General features: G+C 36.8%; 1 protein-coding gene across 1 annotated transcript; it reads right to left on the bottom strand.

Moving 5' to 3' along the window:
• Window positions 1-17,829: 17,829 nt before the first annotated feature.
• LOC120067667 (uncharacterized) lies at window positions 17,830-19,389 on the bottom strand. Its single transcript, XM_090308455.1, has 3 exons — window positions 19,059-19,389; window positions 18,338-18,651; window positions 17,830-18,171 (listed from the first exon to the last, which is right to left on the bottom strand). The coding sequence occupies exons 1-3, from the start codon at window positions 19,387-19,389 to the stop codon at window positions 17,830-17,832; spliced, it is 987 nt and encodes a 328-aa protein (XP_090164581.1).
• Between the last annotated feature and the right edge of the window lie 1,305 nt (window positions 19,390-20,694).

The following is a 20,694-nucleotide window of genomic DNA, read 5'->3' as shown; positions in this document are numbered from 1 at the left end:
GCTCTTTTCTGGTGGTGTTGTCCCCATTGCGTTCGTGAGTTCCTAGTTGTTCGTGCGGCTGTAGTTGACGCTACTGTTGGGCATTGGTAGATCGCGTGGAGGTTTCCACTGCCTTGAGTTCTGATGTTTGAAGATTGTCTTCGACTGGTATGGCACTCTTACCCTTGTTATATCTTGTTCATAGCATGCCAATAATTAGTGTTTGTTTGCATAACTGTACGTTTGAATGTATAATGTGTATTTCGATCACGGTGAGATCGGAGCGATTCGAACGCGCTCATGGAACTCTTCGGTAAGAGATCCTTCAATTGGTATCAGAGCCAGGTTCTGATACTCCGATTTCATTTGTTGTAACAAAATGACATTTACGTTCATGGTGGGTGCATTTATACACTTTTTAATGGTTAAATTTGCTATGGATGTGCAGGATTAATGGATGTTTTCGTGGATGGTAGCCTCAGTTTGATTTAGATCCTTTTACATTTGCGATTGTTTTTCAAGGCCCTTGCGTTTTTGGGCATTAATAATCATTATCGAGTCTATATTAAGAGTTTGTTTGAAGTTTTGAGTCGTTTGGAGAAGCATATCTGTGTAAGTATTGCAGTTCTTTGAGGAAGGAGGTGATCTAGGGTTCATCGTATCATGCAAAAGATGTGATACGCGATCGCTGTTGATCGCATCGTAAATACAATGGAATACGTGATCGTTGTTGAAGACATCGGTTAAACGATGGGGTATGAAATCAAGAGTTGATCGTATCGTTTTGACAATCAGGTACACAATCACAGAGTATCGGGTCGTGTAGACGATCAGATACTCACGTATCGTTTAACGCGCGTGCACGCTGGATGATCGTTTAGGTCAACAAGAATCATCGCTTAGTAACTGAATAAACGATCGCTTAGTAATGCATGGTAAATCATTTACCTATCGTCGTGCTAAGCGGTCGCATAGACGATCAGGCTTCACAGCCTCGTCGTCGTCTACGCGATCGTTTAATTATGCTTATATCGTCTAGTGCACGTTGAACGATCATCTACCTACGGCATTTACTACAGATGGAGTCCTCTGGCGGTTCAAGACCCGGTTCACCTATGAACCGGTTTGCTCAATGAAAAATGTAATACATAGGGTTTTTTCATTCCACTTTTTGTAAACGCTCATCTCGATCCATTAATCCTTTATTTATTACATGCAATGTATGTTTTTTATATGTCATATGGTATGCACATATAGTAAGTCCCACATTAGGTTATGCAATGGTCATGCATCATTTCTTTATTGTAATTGTTATAATTTAGAGAATTATGATTTAATTATGTAAGAGCATGTTCATGTATCATATAATATAAGAGTTATATTTATGCATGCATAAAAAGCATTGGCATGCATCATCTTCATATTGTAATTGTTATAGTATAAGGGTGAATGATAGCATGTTTTCTTGGTTGTTACGCGTTATATAAAAGTTATATATAGTAATGATCGAATATTGCATGAAGCATGACACATAGGTTTCTTTATAAATGTTATAAACACCTCATTGTGTGCAATGTTTTTAGTTGTTTCTTTTTAAAAGTTAAAAGAGAAATTAGAACTAAAAGAAATAAGAAAGACATGCATGCTCACTTAGGTTTAATTCATAGTTTTAAAGTGTTTAAAACTTAGATCACATAGACCTAAGATCACAGTTCTAATATGATTAGCAACCCTAAGGCTTTAATCTTTTAATCAGTTTAATAGGATTAAATTGGCTAATAAAAGGTTAAAGTGTAGCAAATCTATCTATAAGAGACCTTTTGTCTAAGGCGGGTTCTGTCTAGGCTAGGGTATTTAAGTTGACGGATGGTGTTTGGGTAGGTCAATATCAAGGTGGATGGAGAGAGTGTTCATAGTAAATGGGAGTAGAAAGTGCAATAGCATATCCCTCGTTAGGTTGAATAAATTTACTGCGCATCACCTCGAGGCACCCCGGGAGTGTCCCCCTAAAGGATGATAGTTTTGCGCGTTTCTTTATTTGATCTCCTGTAAGAGGATAAGGTAACTTAGTCTCTTGTCCTAATCTGCTTCTTCCCTACGGTGGGCTCATTAGGGCGGGACTCTGGTACCGAAAGCGAGGGGTTACACTTACATGGAATAGTTAAAGGTTAACAATTCTGGACCAAAAAATGGTGGTTGTTAGGATCAGTTCCAAGAGTTGGTTCTGCCTAATGGTTAAGAATGTCTCATCCCAACGAAAGGGCAACTGATCACCCCATCAGTGACGTTTGTCCTGCCTCACTGGGGCATCATTGCAAAATAGAAGTCTATAACTTAGGGTACTTGAAACTGTTTTGCAAAACTAATATGTTTAAAGCAAAATCTAATACAGTTTTGTTCGTATTTTCATAAACTTTTTCAAAAATGGCAATAGCCATGTTAGCATTGTTAAGCGCCAAAACACTTACTGGCGATAATTTTGCAACATGGACGACGATGCTGATCATCGAGGATCTCATGTTCGCTCTCACAAAGGCTTATCCTCCTATTCCAACTTCGAATGCCACTCGAAATGTTCGGGAGACATACGAGCGATGGACAAGGGTGAATGAGAAGGCTCGAGCCTACATCTTGGCAAGTCTTTATGAAGTTTTGGCCAAGAAACATGAGCCTATGGTCTCAATCCGTGACATCATAGAGTCCCTATGGGGGATGTTTGGACAACTGTCTGAACAGCTTATGCATGAGGCTCTTAAATACATATTCAACTCCAAAATGGAAGAAGGCACCTCTGTTCGTGAACATATGCTAAACATGATGGTCCATTTTAATGTAGCGGAGTTGAATAGGTCTACCATCGATGAGGGCAGTCAGGTTAGCATATTCCTGCATTCTTTGCCAGAGAGCTTCCTGCACTTTTTTTGTAATGTGATTCTTAACAAAGTGAAATATAACCTTACAACTCTCCTCAACGACTTGCAGACATACCAATCTTTACTGAAAAGTAGGGAGAGGCAGAAGGGTGGGGTAAATGTTGCTTCATCCTCTAGGACGTTCCCTAAAGGTTTGACCTCAAGAACGAAGTCTGCACCTTCTGCTTCTAACTTTGCAAAGGGGAAGAAGAATAAGAGTGGTAAGGGAAAAGGGAAGGCGCCTGCTAACCCACAGCCTGTCGCTCCAAGGAGGCGTCCGCAGGTTGCTAAGGGAAAGTGTTTCCACTGCAACAAAGATGAGGAAAAGAAACTGTCCTCGATTTCTGAAAGAGAAGAAAGCAGTCAGGGCTAAGGCCAAGGCCGATAAAGGTAAATGTGATTTACTTGTTCTTGAAACTTATATAGTAGAGAATGATGATTCTTCCTGGATAATTGATTTGGCACCACTAACCATGTTTATTCTTCTTTTCAGGGGATTAGATCTTGGCGACAGCTAGAGGCTAGTGGGATGACGATGCGAGTAGGCACTGGGCACATTGTCTCAGCTGTGGCATTGGGAGGACTCTAGTTAGTTTTACAGAATAGGTTTCTTATTTTAAATGATGTGTATATTGTTCCCGAACTAAAAAGGAACCTCATTTCGGTAAAGTGTTTATTGCAATGTAAATATACTATCTCTTTTAATGTGGATAAAGTGTTTATTCATAAAGATGGTGTTTTTATTTGCACAACAAATCTGGAATTGAATTTATATGTGCTAAGGTCGTTAGCCATTAATTCCCTCTACAATACTAAATTGTTTAGAACTATCGTAACTCAATCAGAACGTTGACGTATTTCTCCAAAAGAAAATGTCCAACTTTGGCATCTTCGTTTAGGGCACATCAATCTCAACAGGATTGAGAGATTGGTAAAGAAGGGACTTCTAAGTGAGTTAGAAGAAAATTCTTTACCAGTGTGCGAATCTTGCCTTGAGGGTAAGATGACTAAACGACCTTTTACTGTAAAAGGTTATAGAGCCAAAAAGCCTCTTGAGTTAGTACATTCTGACCTTTGTGGTCCTATGAATGTGCGAGCCCGAGGTGGCTACGAGTATTTTATCAGTTTCACCGATGATTATTCAAGATAAATGTATGTTTATCTTATGTAACGGAAGTCTGAATGCTTTGAAAAGTTCAAAGAGTTCAAGACTGAAGTTGAAAATGAATTGGATAGACGGATTAAAACACTTCGAACGGATCGAGGTGGAGAGTTTTCGGACTCGACATTTTAAGACTATTTGATAGAACATGGAATCGGTTTTCAACTCTCAGCGCTGGGTACACCTCAGCAGAATGGTGTAGCGGAAAGGATAAATAGGACCTTGTCAGACATGGTTCACTCGATGATGAGTTACGATTCCTTGGCATTTCGTAGTGGAGACTACGGTATACATACTCAACTATGTTCCCTCCAAGAGTGTTGCAAGAACACCTCTGGAGTAGTGGAACGGCCGTAAAGCTAGTTTACGTCACTTTTGCATTTGGGGTTGCCCTGCACATGTGCTTGAGGCTAATCCCAAGAAGTTGAAACCACGGTCGAGGTTATGCCTGTTTGTAGGCTACCCCAAAGGTACACAAGGTGGTTATTTTTATGATCTGACAGAAAATAGGGTGTTTGGTTCACCAAATGCTACTTTCCTAGAGGAGGATCATATAAGGGAGTATAGTCCACGAAGCAAAGTCGTGTTGCGTGAGCTTTCCAATGAAACTACTGAAACTTCAACAAGAGTTGTTGAAGAACCTGCTACATCAGCAAGAGTTGTTGATGGGAGTTCATCCAGTAGGTAAGTTCCACCTCAAGAGTTGAGGGAACCTCAACGTAGTGGGAGGGTTACGAACCCACCCGTTCGCTATCTGGGTTTCACGAAAATTCTTGCTATGGTAGCAGATGGCAACGTTGAGGATCCATTGTCTTATAAGAAGGCAATGAAGGATCTTGACCGGGACGAATGGATCAAGGCCATGGATCTCGAGATGGAGTCGATGTACTTCAACTCAGTATGGGATCTTGTAGATCATCCGGATAGGGTTCACCCTATAGGTTGTAAATGGATCTACAAGTGCAAACGTGGTGTTGATGGGAAGGTACAGACCTTCAAGGCTCGACTTGTGGCAAAGGGTTATACCCAGGTAGAGTGAGTTAACTATGAGGAAACTTTCTCGTCTGTTGCCATATTAAAGTTGATCCGCATCCTTCTGTCCATTGAAGCTTATTATAACTATAAGATCTGGCAAATGGACATCAAGGCTACCTTTCTGAATGGCAATATTGAGGAGACCATTTATATGGTGCAACCCAAGGGATTCATTGCCCAAGGTTAAGAGCGAAAGGTTTGCAAACTGAATCAGTCCATTTATGGATTGAAACAGGCGTCTCGATCTTGGAACATGCGATTTGATACTGTGATCAAGTCATATGGCTTTGACCAAAACATTGATGAGCCTTGGTCTACAAGAAGATCATCAACGCTTCAGTAGTCTTCTTAATGTTGTACGTAGACAATATCCTATATATTGGGAATGATGTAGGTCTACTGACTGCAGTTAAGAACTGGCTAGCGACCGAATTCCAAATGATAGATTTAGGAGAGGCTCAGTTTGTTCTAGGTATATAGATCTTTTGGTATCGTAAGAACAAAGTGCTAGCATTATCTCAAGCATCATACATTGACAAAATGTTGCTCAAGTACTCGATGCAGGACTCCAAGAGGGGCCTATTGCCGTTCAAGCGTGGAGTCACTTTGTCTAAGGAAATGTATCCTAAGACGCCTCAAGAGGTTGAGAAGATGAGATGAATCAGCCTAACCCATGCCATTTTAATGTTGCTAACCCGTTTACGAAGGCTCTCATGGCTACAATGTTTAAGAGTCACCTACGGAGCATGGGTCTACAAGATCGCCCGCGGCTGGACTAGGGCAAGTGAGAGATTTTCTTGTACTGGGCTTTTATGCCCTTGTTTATTATTTTGTACTAGTTTTTTGTACACCCCATTTCACTTTAGGACAAGTGAGAGATTGTTGGGGTTGATGCCCTAAAGTTTCGTGTTCTGTAGTTTGTAAACAGTTTGTACGAACGCTTGTGTTGTAAATATATGATATTTACTTCACATCTTGTATTTTGCTCAATTGCTTGTTTTATTTACTTTACCACAAACCAGTAAACATAAAATCCCTGGTTATCTAGATGTGACTCAAGCATGTATGTGGTGACATACAAGTGGATCATATCTTGAATGATAATCAAAATGGTCTGTAGTATATGGATATAGGAGGGAAACCTTATCTTGGTAACGCTACGAAAGCGGCCCGTTTTGTGGAATGGTCATAAGTGTTGTGACCTTTCATAGATGGTCTAATCCTGATCATTCATGTTAGGGACATGCGAGCGGAGGCGTCCTATACAAAGAGTTTGTATAAGACCTGACCACGAAGTGTTAACGTCTCGTAATATAACACCGCTCATGACAGAGACTTCATTTCACTAGGATGACCATATGTAACATGACCTCAATTCTGAGTGAGTTGGGAACTTCTGCCATTGAGGGTGGTTCTTTGATTTGTATGGGTGCGAGTGGCCAGGTTGCCAATTCAAGCCTACCATTTTGGGGATTCGTCTGATTTGGGAGCTGGAGACTCAGTTACACAAGATGAAATTCACCCCTTCCCTGAAGCAGGGGTAAGTAGATAGATAGCTCCCTTAAGGGCTGATTTCGGGGCTTGAACGATGTGGCGCCACACACTCTCTCTTGGCCCGGGAGGTGTTCACACATAATTGGACTATGTTGTATTGTCTATTAGAGGAATCAGTGGTACTTAAGGAGTGAGATGTAACTACAGGAGCAAAATGATAATTTGGCTCAGCTGTACTTATGAGCATCTGTGAAGGGTCATTGTACTCATGATTGGTTATAACCGATGGACACAGAAATATATTTGTGGTAAGAAGAGTTTAGTTATTGGTCTTTAGTGGAATGCCTGATAGTTAACGGATGGTGGATCTCATGGCTAAAGAGTTTAGTCAGCTATTCACGGACCGTTGGAGCTTCGAGCCACAAGTCCATTAGGTCCCCGAGTAACTTAGATAAAGTCGAGGACCAGTATTTGGGTTAATTTTAAATGTTCAAATCAACAAGAGGAAGTTCGATTATATATGATATAATTGGACTGGTTAATTATATATGATATAATTGGTTAAATGTATGAGATACATGATTTTGGAGTTTAATGTACGCCATGTTGTGTACTCGTCTTGACATATGATATGCAGTTGGAATAGTCAGTAGGTTTCAGTCAAATTCTGGATATGATCATTGGGCTTCTGTTAAAAACATCCTCAAGTATCTTCAGAAAACAAGAAATTATATGCTCGCATATAGTGCTGAGAATCTGGTCCTTATTGGATACACTAATTCTGACTTCCAGAACGATATAGATTCAAGAAAATAAACATCGAGGTCCGTATTCACTATGAATGGAGGAGCAGTAGAATGGAGGAGTATCAAGCAATGTTGTATTGCTAACGTCACACTGGAAGCTGAGTATGTAGTTGTAAGTATGGCTCAGAAAGTTCCTGACTGATTTGGAAGTGATTCCAAATATGCACCTATCAGTCACCCTATATTGTGATAATAGTGAAGCGGTTGCAAATTCAAAGGAACCTCGAAGCCATAAACGTGGAAAGCACATCGAGCGGAAGTACCATCTCATCAGGGAAATTGTACATAGAGGAGACGTGATCGTCACTCAGATAGCTTCACAAGACAACTTAGCTGATCCATTTACAAAGGTCCTTTCGGCTAAAGTGTTCGAGGGTCATCTAGTAGGAGTAGGTCTACAAGATACTTATCACTAGGGTAAGTGGAAGAATTTATGGGTATCTGATGCCCTAGTTTATTGTATTTATACCTTTCATTCTCTTATTGTACTCAACATTATATCTATTTATCAACTAGAGTTTTAGTTCAAGTAGGAGTATTGTTGGGTTGTATGTCCTAAAACTCGCAATTTGTAAAGTTAAACATATTCTATTATCAATAAAGATGTTATTCAACGTTTCTTCAATAAAGTTGTTATTGAATTTATAAATTTCATTCGTAAAATCTAAATCCAATAAACTAAGATCCATGGTTATTACATGAATACTTGAACTTTATGTGGAGACATAAAGATGGATCAAGTTCGAGTAAATTGCCAAAACGGTTTATAGTATATGAATAGGGTTGGGTGCCTTATTCTGGTAACACTATTGGATGCGATATACTCTGTAGTTATTACAAGTTGTTGTAAAGGTGCTACAAATGAAGTGATCCTAATTTGTTCGTGTATTGACATGAGGAGTGGAGGTGTCCTAGCAATGAGTTTGAAGATCGGACTAAGAAATTAGTCACTCTTACTTTATAACGTTGTTTATTATTTATGACTGACTGTTTCGCTTAGATGATCTAGGTAACTCGATCTTAATCCTGAGCTAACTATGAACTCCTATTTATTCAGGATTATCCTTAGATTTACATAGGTGAGGGGCTGCTCAATAAGCCTCCCATTTCAAGGATAAGACCGGGTAGATAGCTGGGGACATAGGGTGCAAGACGAAATTCACGCCTACGCGATTTAGGAATAGGAGAAAGGTTGTTCTCTTAAGTATTGAATCCAGGTCTTGAACAAGGGCCTCTACCTTCTCATTGACCCGAAAGGGATCCAGTTTAGTGATTGGATAATAAACCAATTGTTCATTAAAAGATCAATAGGAACTTAAGGAGCAAAATATAATATTGGGGGTAAAACAGCATATTGACCCAACCGTTATTACAAATAACATGTGAAGGGTCAACGTACTAGTTATGGTTAAATCATGTGGACACAAATATATCTACAGTGAGGAGAGTGCAACTATCAAGCTATAGTGTTGTTACTTGATAGTTAACGAATACTGATTAATTTGATCCAAAGAGTTTTAGCCAATTAATCTTAAATCGTTGGAGCTCATTATCTGTAGGTTCATATGGTCTCTCTACTAGCTCGTAAAACATGAACACCTTGAATTAATAAATTTAGTGAATTTGGAATAATATCAATTTGAATTATTCGAATTGAATATCAATTTGAATTGTTCAAATTGAGTTTCAATTTGAAAATGTTCAAATTGAAATTAGGGTTTGAATTTGAATAAGTTCTAATTCAAATTAGGTTTTGTAGAATTATATTTTGATATAATTAACGTTTAATTTGTTAAAATTAAACGAAATTGGAGAGTTTATAATATTCAAATATCGGTTTAAATATTAATTACATGAACAGGATTCATGTTTAAAATTAGGTGTGTGATTAATTTAATATTTGATATTAAATTATTTAATTAATTAAATATGCTTAATTAATCAAAAATCAAATTAATTTCCAATTTCAAATTCAATTTGAGAAATTAGATTTTGAAATTTCGAATTTGATTAATTGTGAATTAATCAATTTTTTTTTAATTAATTTGGAATTGATTAAAAAATGGGAGTTAAGTTTTTTAAAATATATAAAAAAAAATGTTTTTTGAATTTTCAAAGTGGAAACACCCCACTTCTTTCAAAGAGGAGGTGTTTCCACATTAATCACACACAATTCCCACTTGGAATAGCAACTCAGAGCTGGCATGAAGATGTTTGTTCAATGCTTGCATGATAGAAGTGAATAAAACTCCTCCAATTTGTTAAAACTAAGGGAATTTGAAGGCAACTGGAAAAGTTTATGGATGTTCTTCTTCTGCCTCTAAAACTCAAAAGAAAACTCACAAATTCATTCAAGTTCAAGTTTCATCACTCAAATTCAAGGTAAAAATAGTAGAGAAGATCTCTTGGTGGTTCACTGTCAATTTGGAGCTGATTTTGTGTGAATAGTAGCTTGGAAGTGGAAGAATTCATCAAAAGTATGTTGTTAAAAAACCCTTTCTTAAATTTATGTTTAAGCATACTTTTAGAATTCAAATTAAATATAATTAGAGTGTTTATTGATTCTTTTTGCTTCCCTTGCATGCTTGTATATCCCATCAATATGGAGGTAAATAGTTGTCTTCTAACTGATTTAAGAGTCCACTCTTGACCAATTTTTCAATCCTATTGAGATTAATGTGGCCAAGTCTCAAGTGCCAAAGATAGGTATTAGCAGAAATCTTTTGCCTCTTATTTTGATTTTCAGCTATTTTAAACATTTCAGTATTTAAAATAGCTTTTGTCTTAGTTGGTCTTAACAAAATTAAGTTGTCTTCAAGTTTTGCGAAACAAATTTGTACATCTCTTAAGCTAACAAACACATCATTAACTTCAAAAGATACTTTGTACATTTGTTCTAACAAACAAGAGATTGATACTAGATTCCTTCTCATATTTAGAACTAAAAGTACATTTTCTAGTAAAATGAATCTATCTCCAAAAGCTAACTTTAAGTCTCCCACTGCTTGAGCTAAGACGACCTCTCCCGTTCCAACTTTAAGAGTTATCTCGCCTTCTTTAAGCTACTGCCTGGAACTAGTTTCCTGGAAAGAAATACAAATATGTTTAGTGGCCCCCGAATCTAGTATCTAGGTGGAGTTATCATTTTTCACTAAACATATTTCAACAACGAGTAAATCATATTTACCTTATTTTGTTTTCTTGGCATTCTTCTCAACAAGGTACTTTGGGGCAGTTTCTTATCCAGTGCCCATCTTCATTGCAGTGGAAACAATTTCCTTTATCTGCAGCTTTTACCTTGCTTTTATGAGTTGCATGAGTCTTACCTTTCCCTTTTCTCTTACTTTTCATTTGAATACTTTTATTCTTTGACTTAGACACATGCCAAAAGAAATTGTTCCTAAGGACGATCCCTTTTGGAACTTCTTTGAGGTAGTAACATTTACTTCCCCTTCTTTACCCACAACCTTCATAAGAGACTGGTATGTCTAGAGCTCGTTTAAGAGAGTAGTCAGATTGAACTCGATCTTGTTCATCATTGCATTTTGTGTTCATCATTGCATTTTGTGCGAAACTGTAGGAAACGCTTCGAAAAAGATTCCATGATGAAACTAACCTGACTTTTCTCATCTATGATAGCATCATTTACCTCCACTATGTTTAAGCAGACCATCATATCCGGAACATGTTCTCTAATAGAGGTTCTTTCCTTCATGCAGGAGTTATAAACATGTTTAAGAGCATTGTGCCTAATAGATGAGGACGGTTGTCCAAACATTGCCAGCAACAAATCCACGGTCACCTTAACAATGACCATGCTTTTGTGTTTCTTAGCTAGAACATCAGATATACTTGCAAAGATATAGACTCAGGCCTTATCATATGACCTAATCCATCTATCATAGAATTTTTTAACATTTTGGTTTGTTGATGAATAAAGATTTGGAGGATAATCCTCTGCATAGTTGTCTCCGCTTAATTTTTCAAAAGTGAGTAGTTAAACTAACGAGCTAGTCTTGCTGAAAATATAAATAATTTCTATTAGTGAATTTCAATTAACAATCGAGTTTTAGAAGAAGTAATAATGTACCCATATAACTCATTATTAATTTGCAACGATACTTTAGTGAGTCAGAATAACCGCTACCGAGGGGCTGTCAATCACTCCTTCCCTCAATCAAAACATTCTTGACTAAATACTAATACTTGAATAACTCTTATCCCTATAGCGTTTAGTTATCGCTTGTTTGGTCAAGACCTTACTAACACTTAGTAATTCTTGTAAGTGTAACCTTCTATTTTCAGATCCCAAAGATCGGTCCCAACAAGCTACCAAATGGAAGACAATGCTGAGAACAAACCTAAGAGCCCTATATATTTCTGAAGTTTGTGTTGTTCCGACCCTCATGTCACGACTCTCTGAATGGGTGGACGCTCTAAGATGGCATACAGGCATAGAATAAGAATTTCAAAGTGCAACCTAATGGAGGAGATCGTAGGATGTGTTGATACACTTCCTTCTCCCACTTACTATGAAAAACTTCCCCTATTTACCTTGTTGTTGACCCATGAAAACACTTTTCGAATGGAGACTGCACCCAGAGTGACATGAAGTCGAGTATGGATCTCATGGTGTGAACTCTTAGGGATGTGAAAGCTAAAAGTAATATATCATATATAACATTTTTCTCCCACTGTAGTACTCTAGACGGTTTGGATGTATTTTTACTAAGGTATATTCTGGCTAATTAAATACAACCTAAATCTAGGTGTGTATCCGAGTATAACTTTTATATTGGATTTAACCTACGATGTCTATATGATAAACTCCTTTTAACACCGCACATCACTCACGCATGCTCATAAAACCGAGTTGAACATAACTCAAATACGAACTCGATCCCTAGGTAGTAGGTATTCCATAAACCGTCAACTTAAGTACCTCCAGCCTTAGACAGGATCTTGTCGAGTGAATTATCTTGTAGCCTTAGTTTTACAAGTTATCAACCTGTTTTAACTATTAAAATAGGTTGTTGTTGTCGACCTTATGTGAGCATACAACTAATCTTTGTTATAGATTTTAAAAGTCTAATTCATTTTATAATACTTATAACTTAGACAAAAACTATAACATATATCAAACTTATATTAATTCTCATCAAATACTATACATGTATACTATATATTATAACACTTATAACATACTTTCAATGCATGAAACATGCTTATCTTATGGTGGGATTTTAAACCTATAGGGAATATTTTATGCACAAACAAACTCAAGTTAATTAAAACGTAAATTCATAATGCATAATTAATTAAACACATTAAAGTGGACCGATTTTGGCATCCTAAACTATCAAACAACTAAATTATTACAATAATAATTCAAAAACAGCCTTGGACCACTTTCGAACACTCCAAACCAGCCTGAAACAATGGAAAACTACTTGAACCAGACCCCAAAGGCTTCAAATAGTGTTGAACTAGCTGGAATGGGGCTAAACTAGGTGGAAAAGGGCTGAACGGGGTCGAACCGGTCCAACTGGACTGTTCTTCCTTCACCGTGCGTTTCTAAAAAAAAAAAAAAAAAAAAAAAACATGAGCAGCGTTGCAATACTATGATGGAGCGTTGATACACTGCGCCTCAGGTCCCAGCCCCCTGTTTTGGTTCCAACTGAGTTTTACTCTAAATCTCTTCAAATTATAGTCGGGCAAATACATGCTCTTCTTCACACATTAAATCCCATAAACAACCGGGCAATTGTAATAATTACAACAGATTGAAGCTTAATTTGATGCCAAAACTGTAATATATCCAACTTTAGCAACCATTAACATTCATTTCATGAAATTAAGTGCTTAAAATATGCTCTGATACCAATTGATGGAGTTAGCAACACGCAAGCGGAAGAATTAGGATCTTAAGCACTCTAGTTTCATTGATTTAAGGATTAAATGTGCTTGAACAAGACTGTAAAAACAGAATTTTGAGTGCAAACCTTTATGTAGCTCAAAATTGAAATTGTCCACTACTTGTTTTTTTATCATGAACACTTCATAGACCACCGCTAGAATTCCCAACTATTCTCCAGCCTTAAAACGGATTGTGGGATCCAATTTGTGATGAATTTTGAAGGAATTTATAAAAATTGCACAAGTTGTAAGAAAAGGTGTTTTAGAATCTTCTAGAACGGATTAGAATCTTCTAAAAATTTTCTCTCACAAACAAAAACACCTTTTCTTTAAAGAAGAGAACATGCAACAGTGAAATCATCTCCAATTTATAGCAAAAATTGCACCAATTTTTGCACTAAAATAGTGGGATTTGATGTGTTAAGTAGCAAAAGTTTGGATAATTCCACTAACACATTTTTACTTAATTTTTTGAATTTCAAAAATTCAAATTTTAAATAAATTTTTATAAAATTAATTCAAATAATTAATTTCAAATAAAATTAATTTTGAGTAGTTAATTAAACAATTTAATTAATATTTGATTTAATATCAAATATTAAATTATTCAAAATTAATATTAAATCATTAATTAAACAATTTAATTAATAAATATTAATTTAATATTAAATATTAAATTCATAATTAACACCAATCCTGATCATGAAGCCCTATTCATATGTGCAATATTTAAATTACATTTAAATATTTTTCAATTCTTTAAATTGTTCAATTCATAATTAAACAATAATATGTTAAATATATCGAATATAAATAACAGTTATTTCCTAAGCCGAATTTGAACAATTCAAATTCACTCATCACACTGTTCTAAGGTTTAGTCTGATATGAGCTAGTAGGGGACCTAATGGATCTACAAATCATGAGCTCCAACTATTCAAGATTAACTGGCTAAACTCTTTAACCTAGCTAACCAATATTCATTAACTACCGAGACACTCTACTATAGCTCAGTAGCTGCACTCTACTCACTGTAGATATATTTCTATTTATTTGATATAACCATAATTTGTAAGTCGACCCTTCACAGGTTGTTCGTAATTACAGCTAGGTCAAAATTATAATTTTACCCTTGTAATTACATTTTGTTCCTTAAGTCTCACTGATCCTCTAATGAACAATTGGTTTATGGTCCAACCATCAAACCAAGTCCCTCTCGGGCCAATGAGAGGGTGGGGTCCCTTATTCAAGACCCGAAGTCAACACTTAAGAGAACAACCTATCTACTATTCCTCGAATCGGGTAAGAGGGAATTCCATCTTGTAGGACTATGTCCCTAGCTATTTACCCGATTTTATTCTTAAAATGGAGGGTTTATTTAGTCGGCGAACTCGGGCCACTCTCACCTATGTAGATTAAATAATAATTCTGAATAAATAGGAGTTCATAGTTAGCTCAGGATTAAGGTCGAATTACCTAGGTCATCATATTAAAATAGTCAGTCTTAATAGTAAACAGCGTTATAAAGTAAAAGTGACTATTTCGCAATTCGGTCTTATGCAAACTCATTATATAGGATGCCTCCATTCACATGTATCTACATGAAAAATTCAAAATCACATCGTTTGTATCAAATACAAAGTAGACCCCATTATAGTGTCCCCAAGATAAACTACCCAGCCTAATCCTTATACTATAGACCATTTTGGCTATTTACTCGAACTTGATCCACTTTTATGCCCCCACATATAATTCAAGTTCATGTAATAGCCAAGGGTTCTTAGCTTATTAGATTTAGGGTTTTTTAAGTGCAAATCACATATTCAATAACATCTTACAGAATGAACCTCAATAACAACTTTATTGCAAAATAGAATATGTTCATTGTTTACAAACCATGAGTTTTAGGACATAAAAACCAATAGGAGACTCGATGGTTTTTATGGATTTGGATGAGAAAGCTGAGCGGGGTCGAGCATAACAACCTTAAAAAATTGCGCTACCTGGAGTCAACTAGAATTTACACTTTTATTGCTTTCTTAGTTTAGATTTCTTATTTTTATTTTTGTTGAGTTCAATTTGTCCTATGTTTCTTGATGTTTAGGTTTTAGTTGTCCTTGAGAAGATAGAGAAAATTATATTTTTTATGAGCCAGATATCACCACCAGCCAATGTGCCAAATTACAGGGAAGTTTTATGTTTCCCTTTTCACTTTGTCCTTTGTTTTCTATTCTTTACCACATCGAGAAAAATGTTAGATTTTAAGTTGGGGGTGGGGTATGTCTGTGTTCTGGCTTGAACCTTTGAGCATCTAAGCTCGGGTTATGTTGTTTGTTTAATTTATATGCATGTTTGCTCATGTTATGTGGTTCGTTATGATGACTAGTCTATGACATGCTCTCTTGTGATTTTAATTTGTATGACATGATGTTTTATATGAATAATCATGACTTTTAGTGCTTTTTTAAAAAAAAAAAAAAAATCTTACTTTTCATGCATGCTTAAGTTCTTTGCTTGTCTACATTAAGCCTCGCATGCTTAGAATCATTGTATTTTTCTTGTCACTCTGATAGGCTCCACTGATTAGAGAGTGTCTTGCATGATGGGTTGTAATGTAATACTAAGTGAGAAACATGAATTATATATTTGCTAAATATTACGAAAACGACAATTAAAGAACACAAAAAGGAATGTAGAGATAAAGAAGATCGATACACAGATATACATGGTTCACTAGCAGTGTGTTAGCTACGTCCACGGGCAGAGGGAGAACAATATTATTAGAGATAATGTTTTCAGAAATTACATCAAAAAAATGGCACCTCTAGGGTTAGAGAGTTTATATAGCGCATTACTCTAAATCCTATGGTCAAAATCGTAAATAATTACAATATACTTGGTTGTTCGAAGCATCAACAAAAAGATTCAAGGCATTTCAAGAAATCTCCACCTTGACTTGAATTCTCTCCCAAATAACAGATGTACCAAATGCAACATAAATCAATATCGCCAGACGTACCCAAACTTCTCCCTCATGCCACAAAGTGTCCCACAAACGGGACCACTAATAATTCAAAACATTCAACAAGTCCAAACAATGTTGGAACTTGCCTTGTAAAATCGGTTTGGTGAACATATCAGCAGTACCAATTTTCATCACTTTAACTCTCTGCTCACCTCTTAAGAAGTGATATCTTACATCTATGTGCTTAGTTCTCTCATGATGAACTTGATCCTTGGCTAGGCATATTGCACTCAAACTATCACAATTTACAATAGCTTGGTCATGATGCAAACCAAGATCACCAACTAACCCCCTAAGCCATATTCCCTCTTTAGCAGCTTCTGTCAAGGCCATGTACTCTGCTTCAGTAGTAGACAAAGTAACTATATGTTGTAAGGTTGGCCTTCCAACTAACAACAGAACCAACCAGAGTGAACACATAGCCAGTCATAGACCTCCTACTGTCAATATCTCCAGCATAGTCAGAATCAGAATAACCAGTCACCAAACACACTGTGCAATTCCCATAAACAAGACCAACATCAGATGTACCTCTAAGGTAACGAAAAATCCTTTTAACGACTTGTCAATGCTTCTTCCCAGGTTGATCCATGAACTTGCTGACAACACTAATAGCATGGGCAAGATCAGGCCTAGTACAGACCATACCATACATCAAACTTCCCACTGCACTAGCAAAGGAACTCAAGACATGTACTCCTTCTTAGCTTCAGACTGTGGTGAAAGCACAGATGACAAACGAGCATTTATAGCACTAGGAGTATTTATAGGCCAGGTTGATGACATACCAAACCTGGATAATATTTTCTGAATATATCCTTTCTGCGACAAGAAGAGCTTATTCTTATCTCTGTCCCTATAAATCTCCATACCCAGAATTTTATAAGCAGCACCCAAATCCTTCATATCAAACTCAGCATTGAGAAAATTTTTCAATTTTAGAATATCAGACATGGACTTTGCAGCTATAAGCATATCATCTACATATAAAATTAGATAAATCATCGAACCATCATCAGCTTTGTTGTGATATACATAACAATCATACGGACTTCTGTTATAGCCAAGTCCAATCATATAATTGTTAAATCATTTGTACCACTGCCTTGGAGACTGCTTTAACCCATACAAAGATTTCTTCAACTTGCAAACATAATCTTCTTTACCTGGACACTGGAACCCATCTGGTTGGGTCATATAAATCTCTTCCTAATAGAAGTATGTCTTCACATCTAGTTGTTCAAGTTCAAAATTCTGATGTGCTACTATAGTAAGTAACACTCTAATAGAAGTATGTTTGACTACTGATGAGAAGATCTCATTATAATCAACTCCTTCCTTTTGTATGAATCCTCTAGCAACAACTCGAGCTTTATATTTAATGCCCTCTGAAGGTGATATTCCCTCCTTTTTCTTGAAGATCCATTTACAAGTGACAATTTTTCTCTCCTTAGGTCATTTAACTAATTCTCAAGTTTAATTTTTGTTAAGAGATTCCATCTAATCCCCCATAGTAGCAAGCCATTGAGCAGACTCACCACATGACATAGCTTCTCTATAGGTGGATGGCTCATGAGAATCCACCTCTTCAGAAACCTGTAATGCAAAAGTAACAATATTTTCAAAACCATACCTCACAGGAGGTCCAACACCAACACTTCTAGCTCTATCACAAGCTATGCTCGGTTGATCTACTCGCGATCTAGAATTCTCAGGTAAAGCAACTTCTGACATTCTAGGCACATTAATTTCTGGTTGCACATCAGTTTCTGTAGTAACGTATTGATCTTCTCCACCTTGATGTTGTAATTCATTCACAACTGAAGTGAATTGCATCTCCACCTGTTTATCAACACTACTACTTTCTCTCACATCACAAAAGGCTTTACAGTTGAGTTAAGCATGGAATTTTCATCAAATATCACAATCCTACTAAGTATGACTCTATTCTCAAAAGGTGACCAGACTCTATATCCCTTAACTCCATCCCCAAAACCCACAAATATACCCTTTTTAGCTCTCGTTCTAATTTATCCTCATTAACAGGATAGTAGATAGTACAACCAAAAACTTTTAATAAAGAATAATCTGCAGGCTTACCAGACCACACTTCGTAAGGTGTTTTACAATCAATAGTTATGTGAAGTCCACGATTGATCAGATAACATGATGTATTTACTGCTTCTACCCAAAACCTTCTAGCCAACCTTGCATTAGAGAGCATGCATCTTGCTTTCTCAAACAACGTCTGATACATACGTTCTGCAACCCCATTTTGTTGTGGAGTATTCCTAACAGTGTGATGGCGAACAATCCCCTCAGCTTTACAGAATCATTAAATTCAGATCCACAGAATTCTATACCATTATCAGTTTGTAGCCTTTTGATCTTCTTCCCAGTTTGATTTTCAATCAATATCTTCCACTGCTTGAAATTCTTAAAGGCTTCACTTTTATGTTTCATCATAAAAACCCAAGTCATTCTTAAGTAATCATCAATTATAGACAAAAAAATACCTACTGCCTCCAATAAATTCAACTTTGGAAGGTCCCCAACAGTCTGAATGAATATAATCAAGTGTCCATTTTGTACGATGAACACCTTTTGGAAACTTGCTGCGATGAAGCTTCCCAAATACACAATGTTCACAAATTTAAAATCCTGCACCTTGTGCCCACAAAGAAGATCTCTTTTTTATAGAATTTGCATCCCATTTTCACTCATATGACCAAGTCTCATATGCCATAACTTAGTCATATCATCCTTGTGAACGACCGATGATGCAACAACAACATAACCTATTATCGTGGAACCTAATAGAAAATACAGTGTTCCACGCTTTATGCCTTTCAGATCTACCTCAAAACCCTTATAGACATACATTGCTCCACCTTTACCTTCAAAACTAAAACCCTTGCCATCGACTACACTAAAGGATATCAAACTCTTCTTCATTAGTGGAACATGCCTAACCTCTTTTAAAGTGTAGAAGGCACCATTATGTGTTCGTATCTTGACTGAGCCGATTCCAACTATCTTGCACACAACACCATTAGCCATGCTAACATTCCCTCCATCTATTTGCTGATAGGTTGAGAACCACTCGCTATTTGGGTACATATGATAAGATGCCCCATAATCAAGGACCCACACATCATCAGAATGTGAATGTTCATTCACAACTAAAGCTAGATCTCCTTAATCAATCTCAACTTGTGCAACAGAGATGGATGCTTCCCTTTTGTCACTCTTTTACTTCTTTTCTTGATTCCTTTTTATCTTAGGACATTCAGTTTCCAATGCCCCTTTTCTTTACAGTAGTTACAAATATTATCTGACCTAGAACCCTTTGACTTCGAAGACCTTTTATTATGGTTCGACTTCTGCTTACAAGAATTCCTATGTCCCTTGCTCTCTATAGCAACTAATCCAGATGCCTAATTTTCTGTAACTGAACTTTCTGCATTCTGAAGGTCCTCTCACATAAGCAATGTGGACTTTGTATCTTCTAAGGTCAGAGTTTCTTTCCCTCCAATATACAAGTCAATGAAAGTCTCATACAATGGCGACAAAGATGTCAACAGAATTAGGGCAGTATCCTCATCGTCAACCTTGACCTCTACATTATGTAAATCTAATAAAATTTTATTTAATTGATCAAGATGGTCTCCTAGAGATGTACCTTCCTGCATACGTAGATGATACAGACATTTCTTTATAAACAACTTCTTGGTTAAAGATTTCATCATGTAAAGACTTTCCAACTTAAACCAAAGACCAGCGGCAGTTTCTTCATCTGCGACCTCGATGATGATGTCATCAGCCAAACATAGCATGATCGTCGAATGAGCCTTCTCTTCAAGAGTCTCCCGTCATCCACGACAACCTTCTTTGACTTACTCGTTAGCGGTGCCCACAGCCCCTGCTCTTTAGCAGGGATCGCATCTTGATCTGCCATAGACCAAAATTGTTCCTCCTAGTAAATTTGTCGATCTTTACGTTCACGCCAAACATCTTCAATTGTCGAAAAAATGTGGAATTTTGAAAAAACCCTAACAAGGCTCTGATACCAGTTTGTTACGAAAATGACAATTAAAGAACCCGAAACGTAGAGATAGAGAATCTCCACCTTGACTTGGTTGTTCGAAGCACTAACAAACAGATTCAAGGCATTTCAACAAATCTCCACCTTGACGTGAATTCTCTCCTAGGTAATGCTGCCAACCTCTAAGTTTGGGGGTGGCAGCGGTCTCGGAGAATTGCGTTCATTACATTGTGATAATTTATCAATAAAAAAAACAAAAAAAGAAAAAAAATATTTTGAGAACAACAACTCCACTGTCAACGCAATGGGGAAACCCATTT

This window comes from Benincasa hispida, chromosome 12 (genome assembly GCF_027475165.1).
Source record: "Benincasa hispida cultivar pf3 chromosome 12, pf3_genome.v1.1, whole genome shotgun sequence".
Classification (NCBI taxonomy): domain Eukaryota; kingdom Viridiplantae; phylum Streptophyta; class Magnoliopsida; order Cucurbitales; family Cucurbitaceae; genus Benincasa; species Benincasa hispida.
Note: the sequence above shows the minus strand (reverse complement) of the source record. Positions and strands in the feature narration are given on the sequence as shown.